Source organism: Rhodamnia argentea, chromosome 1 (assembly GCF_020921035.1).
Source record: "Rhodamnia argentea isolate NSW1041297 chromosome 1, ASM2092103v1, whole genome shotgun sequence".
Lineage (NCBI taxonomy): Eukaryota > Viridiplantae > Streptophyta > Magnoliopsida > Myrtales > Myrtaceae > Rhodamnia > Rhodamnia argentea.
The window spans coordinates 10,552,568-10,559,791 of NC_063150.1; the positions used below are offsets into that span (position 1 = coordinate 10,552,568).

At 39.4% G+C, this 7,224-nt stretch overlaps 1 protein-coding gene across 1 annotated transcript; it reads left to right on the forward strand.

Annotated features, from left to right (window-relative positions):
• Positions 1 to 273: 273 nt before the first annotated feature.
• On the forward strand, positions 274 to 6,993 carry LOC125314441 (TMV resistance protein N-like). Its single transcript, XM_048276699.1, has 5 exons — positions 274 to 761; positions 2,877 to 3,381; positions 3,477 to 3,752; positions 6,104 to 6,853; positions 6,967 to 6,993. Exons 1-5 carry the CDS (start codon positions 274 to 276, stop codon positions 6,991 to 6,993), a joined length of 2,046 nt encoding a protein of 681 aa, XP_048132656.1.
• The last annotated feature ends 231 nt before the right edge of the window (positions 6,994 to 7,224 follow it).

The following is a 7,224-nucleotide window of genomic DNA, read 5'->3' on the forward strand; positions in this document are numbered from 1 at the left end:
TTTCAGCTCATGAATAACTACTGATATATACTCTTTTTCACTTATAATTAAGTGACGTAATGAGAGATGCAAGATGTTAATTATAATAGAATTTTCTGTTAAATGTATTCTCAATTTTAAAAATAAATTAGAATAAAATCTTTGAGGGGGGCCCAATCAAGGACAGAAGATGAGAGCAAAGAAGACTTCGGTATCTGTGGAAACGTGTCCACAAAGCACCAAAGCTTAAGCAATTCATTGCCCATAGTTAACCGCTCTCGTTTCTTGTTTCCAATGGCTTCCTCTTCTTCTTCTTCTTCTTCCAAGCGTAGGAGGAGTTACGATGTCTTCCTGAGTTTCAGGGGCACGGACATCCGCAATAACTTCCTCGGTCATCTCTACACAGCTCTAGACCAGAGAGGAATAAACACTTACATGGACGGTGAAGAACTGAGGACGGGGGAGCAAATATCACCGGCACTTATGGAGGCGATCGAGGAATCCCGAATCGCCATGGCCATTTTCTCGGAGAACTATGCCTCATCGAAATGGTGTTTGGGTGAGCTGGCAAAAATCATGGAGTGCAAGGAGCAAAGAGATCTAATGGTTTTTCCGGTGTTTTACAAGGTGGAACCATGCGAAGTGAGAACGCCGGGAAAGAGTTACTTAGAAGCTATGGCTAAGCATGAGGACAAGTTTGGGAAGGATTCAGAGGAAGTGAAGGGATGGAAGAAAGCTCTTTCTGGGGCCGGTAGCTTATCTGGGCTGCATTTTACTGATGGGTACGTGAGAACACTTCTAGCTTCTACTAATTCAATTACTGCATTTCTTTCCATACTTAATCTTCTCTAAGGTTTGACATCCTATAAAGTTAGGTGTATTTCTTTAAATTCTTGATCGTGCAAAATTGCTTTCTGCTGGTTTGTACCCGTTCTTCCAATTCCAATCTTTTTAGTCTCATCTGTGCACTTCTCATTAATGAATCATGACGAAAATTCTTTCATCACCGAGCAGATATGATTCTACTACATGCTCTAGGACAGCTTTAAAGAATTCAATTTTGGTTCGGTTCTGGTTTTGATTTGTTTTCCCGATTCGGTTCTGAACTGCATTTTTATGTTTCTCTCGGTTTTGTTTGGTTCTGCAAATTGTCGAATTTCCCAGATCTGTTAGACATACTCTATTTCCTTTCATTATCCAGTTCCATTAATTGTGCGGGTAACAATCAATGGAAACATAGCTAGGACCATATCCTGAGCAGATTCAAGCATATATTACAACGGATCAAGTTTACTAACGAGTTTACTAAGAGGGAGTCCATTTTCCGCTACGCTTGTGTCAAGTTTCTAGATTAGTCATCCTTGTCCTTCCCAATGGAGATAAGGATTTAGAATAGAGAGTTCTTCTGAAGAACTGTCTCTCAGGCTTCGTTACATTCGTCTCTTCTCAATTACATCAAGCCTTTCATTGACCAATAAAGACACCACTCTTGCAAGAGCATTTCTCGGGAAAAGTACACTATAAGTACCATAACTTGTATACGACGTTCACTTGAGTGCCATAACTTTCAAAACGTTCACTTAAGTGCCATAACTTTCAAAAATCGTTCACTTGAGTGCTACGTCGGAGCAAAATCGTTCACTTGAGTGCTACAAGAACTTTTCCGGCGTGCCACATCAGCTTTCCGGCGTGCCACATCATCTTTCCGGCGTCTACAGTAACTTTTCCGGCGTGCTACAGTAACTTTTCCGGCGTCTACAGTAACTTTTTCGGCTGCCACGTCAACATGGCACTCAAGTGAACGATTTTTAAAAGTTATGGCACTTAAGTGAACGTTTTGAAAGTTATGGCACTTAAGTGAACGCCGTACAAAAGTTATGGCACTTCTAGTGTACTTTTCCCGCATTTCTCCTTCTTTGCATATCTATTTATTCATTTTCTTGAGCATTTGGAAATTGAATGGCTAATTGAAGGGAAAAAAGCCCATTTCAATGAACTTTTCAAAGAGATCAAGACAATGCCTATTGACATTCGAGTATATCCAAAAATTAATTCATATTCTTAATAAATACAAAATGGATCCTTTTTTGGTCGGAAAATGAAAAATAGCTGGACACACAACGATCAGAATAACATGAAACATATTTTCTTAGAAATGGGGCATCTTGCTAGTTGAACATATTTTATTATTCATTTCCAATTATGTTGCGTGCAAGTTTCCTAATCAATGATTCCCTTTGAACACTTATATGTTTCTCGGATTGTTCTAAAAGCGGTTTCAACTAATTTTCTGTTGTCGGATCTGAAGTAGGGCTTATACTACATATTGTAGAGAAGATTTCAGCTCAACTAAATCGAAGAATGCCCTTAGATGTTGCCAAATATCCGGTTGGGATAGATTCTCGGGTACAAGAGCTTAAAAAAATCTTAGATCTACAGTCCAAGGATGATGTTCTTACGGTAGGATTATGGGGACAAGGGGGTGTAGGGAAGACAACCCTTGCTAAAGCCGTGTATAACGCTATATTTAGAGAGTTTCGGGGTTCTAGTTTCTTGGACCGTGTTAGAGAAAATTCCAAAAATTCAAATGATTTGGTTCCTTTGCAAGAAAAATTGCTATTGGAGGTATTACTGGGGAAGAGCTTAACAGTCTTCAATGCTGTTGGAGGAAGTCGATTGATTCAAGAGAGACTTTTTAATAAGAAAGTTCTTATTATACTTGATGATGTTAATGATCTAGGCCAATTAGATGCTCTAGCCGGAGATTGTGAGTGGTTCGGTAAAGGAAGTCGGATAATTATCACAACAAGAGATAAACATCTGCTAACTTGTCACGGGGTGGATCATATCTATGAAGTTAAAGCTTTCGAGTATGATGAAGCTTTGGAACTTTTTAGAAAGCATGCATTTCCAAGAAAACGAAAAATAGAAATAAGGAGCAATCTTGTTGATGGCGTTTTACATTATGCTGGAGGCCTTCCCTTGGCTCTTAAGGTGCTGGGATCTTTCTTGTGTGGTAGAGAAGAAGATGAATGGGAAAGTACCCTGGAGAAACTTGCCAAAAGTCCCGACAAGGATATCAATGATGTGCTAAAGGTGGGTTATGAGGGATTGGAGGACTATGCAAAGGAAATTTTTCTTGATATCGCATGTTTCTTTAAGGGGCGGAGTACATCGGACATTAAGAAAGTTCTTGATAGTTGTGGTTTCCACACGACTATTGGGCTAAAAGTTCTCATTGAGCGCTCCTGGATTAGTGAAGATAATGGGACCTTCCAAATGCACGACTTAATACAACTAATGGGTAGGGATATTGTTGAGGAAGAATGCCGTGATGATCCCGGCAAAAGGAGTAGGTTATGGCTTTATGATGACGTTCTTGATGTTCTATCTAGAGATTTGGTAAGATTTGTTAGTGTATAAGAGCTCACATTCTATTATTATTTTTGACTTTGTAGTTACAAGATAACCTCAATATATTTGGATAAAATATACAGGGAGCACCCGCAATGAAAGCCATTGTTTTGGAGCTACCAGAGCGAGAAGAGATGTATATTGGTACTAATGCTTTCACTAACATGAGAAAATTGAGGTTGCTCATACTGCGTAATGTCCATAATCCTTTCCAAGGTCCCATCCATTTCCCTAATGAGTTAAGGTGGTTTGAATGGCCTAAGCGTGCCTCGATTCCAGAATTTGGCGATGGTCAAAAGAAGTTAGTTGCACTTGATCTGCGAAATACCAACATTGAAGTAGTGCTGAAACAATTTCAGGTGCGCATTTGGTTGGTCCTTTTCTCTTTACTTATAACTATAGGTGTTAAATCTGATGATGCAACATCTGCGATTAGTATATCCCTTATATGTATTAAAGCATCAAATGTTGTCTGTCAATCTAGTACATGAACCAAAGGCGTTAAAATCTTTCCGTTGGAAATACTCCTCCCTTCTAACCGGCAAGTTGCTGGTTATAGTTGAAATACATATAGGGAAGAATTCATTTTTCTAATACTTGTACTTCCATTGATTTCTTAATTACGTTCATGTGCTTTAATTTTTCTAGGGAAAATTTCAAAAAAAGGGCTTGAAGTGCTCTCATTTTCTCAAATAAGGGCCTGAAGTGAACTTTGTTTCAATTAAGGGCCTGAAGTGCTCAAATTATTTCAAAAGAGGGCCTAACCGAAGGACATTTTTGACTTTTACGTTTTTATTATTTTTTAAATATTTTTCTTTTTACCTTTTCTTTTTTCTCCTCCCCTCCCTCCTGTTCATCATCTTCCCCGCGAGGGCACTTCGGCCCTGAAGTCCTCGCGCCCGCCTTCCCCGTCCCTTCCGAAAGAATCTGCCAAATCCCACGAAAGAAAACCATCAAGAGAAAGGCCGGAAAATATAACCAAACAGAGCAAAATAAAGAGGAACAAAGAGAGACGAGCAAAACCCAACAAAGAGAGAGGCTACTAGAACCAAACAGCTGAGTAACCACTACAAAGCTGCAAGAGAGAAGAGAGAGGAGGAGAAGGAGGTAGAAGAGTTTGGGCTTCTTCCTGCCATGCCCCTATTCATCATCGAAGGCATGCGGTTCGCCTTTTCTCGGTTGATGGAGCCTCTGGCACCGCACCATCTCTCTCCCGCACCGATGCCCGGGGACTTTTTTTTTGGAAAAATCTGATTTTTTTCCCTCTGTTTCATGCCTTTTGCTCAATGAAACCAACTGGGAATCGGTAGAAATATGTAAATCCGGGAAGATTGGAAGCGAGTGCGCAGGGATTTTCTCGGAGAGAGAGAGAGAGAGAGAGAGAGAGAGAGAGAGAGAGTTGCATGAGTAGCGGCGACACAGAGTGTTTTCCAAGTGCATGCTCTTTTTGTTTCTTGACTGAAACAGAAATTTCATTTAAACTAAGCAACAAGATTTGGAAATGGTAAATGCCTATATAGGGAAGTGCTCCTCTGTTCAAACATTGGCGAAAGTGTTTTGTGCTGTCAAATATGGAGAGCAAGAGAGAGAATATAAAGTGGGGATAAGATCAACGTGAAAGCTACCATCACGAGGGCATTTTTTTTAATGTGGGGAAGGTGATGAACAGGAGGGAGGGGAGGAGAAAAAAGAAGAGATAGAAAGAAAAATATTAAAAAAATAATAAAAACGTAAAAGTCAAAAATGCCCTTTGGTTAGGCCCTCTTTTGAAATAATTTGAGTACTTTAGGCCCTTAATTGAAATAAAGTTCACTTCAGGCCCTTATTTGAGAAAACAAGGACACTTCGGGCCCTTTTTTGAAATTTTCCCATTTTTGTAATCAAGTCCATGTGTATTTTAAATTCTCTAATGAGGTTATTTTATTTACACAGAGTGTCTAATCTAGTCTTTCCGGTATCAAATCCATCTAAATCCAACCAATGTGATTATCGAAGGACGCCACCCAATTCTCTCCTCCTCTTCCCCCTTCCTCTTTCCTTTGGTGCGACCTGCCATGCAGAGTTTTACTCCACGTCATAATGCGGAGTCATCCAATGGCTCGCGTCAGCTAAACTCGACCGGAATTGGTATCCATTATAATTGATTGGATAATTTATGTAAGTAGAAGGACTTGATTTGAAAATTTAAAGTGCAGTGATTTTGATTAATTGAAAGTACAATGACAAAAAGTTTTATTTTCCGTACATATACTGAAAAAGATGATGAGTGAGCTCAACCATCACGACTTTGAGCTGAAAATTGAAACAAAAACTTACTGGTAAGCTATGGTATGAAATAGTTGGCATTACGGACTTACTTAGTTTTCCAGTCAAGATTCTGTTGGCAACGGAATTTGACAATTGCCAACACCTTTCACCTTTTACCAGCACGTATTGGTAGAATCGTCCCTATGTAATTTGTTTTAAACTGTATGGAAAATTTATTTGGCCACGGAAAAATAAATAATTACTTGTTCATCGAAGTTTTCCACTAATGCTTCTACGATAACCGAAGATTATTGTAAATGTAAGTCATATGGACAGAACACTATTTTCCATATTTAAACAAACAAAGCCAGATTTTGAAGATGATATTTATCTTAGCTTTTTTTTTTTTTGTTTTTTGTGCTTCCGAAATGACTGTCCAAGTTGGTTTTTGTTGTTCTTGCAGGACTATAAGAAATTGAAGTTCATTAACTTCAGTAGATGCGAGTCCGTCTTTTCTATGCCGGACCTCTATTGTACGCCATATCTTGAGGAATTGAATCTTCGTGGGTGCAAAAACTTGGAGCATTTACCCGATGTGCTCCGGTGCAAGAATCTTCAATTTCTCGGTCTTAGTGGTTGTTCAAAATTGCGAAGATTCCCTGATATTCCAGATGAAATCAAAGGCTTGCGAGAGCTTGATTTAGTAGGGACTGCAATTGAGGAACTTCCTGCATCCATTGAAAATTTTGTCTCCTTGGAAGGTTTGGTTGTAAGTAACTGCAAGAACTTGGAAATCCTTCCTTCTAGCATTTACAGGTTGGGAAATCTTAGGGCCTTATTGCTTGATGGCTGCTCAAAACTAATCCACTTTCCGAAGGCGGAGGAGGATTGGAGTAATCCCCATAAGCAAATAGGATTTCCAGGCTTAGAGGTTTTATCCCTTAGGGGATGCAATCTATCAGAAGTAGAGTTCCTCCACCAGAATCATTCGTGTTTTCCCTCATTAGTACAATTGTCATTGTCGGCTAATGTTCCTACATTCAAGATGAACGAATTGGATGTTTCGGATTGCCAAGGACTACAAGAGATCCTCAAATTTCCAGAGCAATCTTGTTATCGAGATGTGCATTGCAAATATCTGAGGAAAACTCCCTCCGACAATTGTGAATGGGTCCATAATGGAATGACCATCACCGATTTGTTCAAGCTTAAGGTTAGACTCTCTGCATCTGTGTGTGTGTGTGTGCGCGCGCGCGCGCATATGCATGTGATTAATATGGAGTCGTGTAGATGTTGGCTGCACTGATAGTTTATATGCTGCAAAAGGCAGAAGATCGTAGATCGGTGGGCTAATTAAGAAAAGCAAACATGGAAAGTGATCCTGCATATACATATAATGGAGGTGGCTATAAGGTAACCCATAGGACATTCTTTCTGTGGAATTACGTGGATCACCCAACGAAAAATCAAAAAATGCATATGCTCATTTAATTACAAAATCGTCCATGATATATATCCTAGTTCGACCAATTAAGTACGAAAAGGACTTTGTAATGCTATTACTGACTATAGCTAAACTCTAGG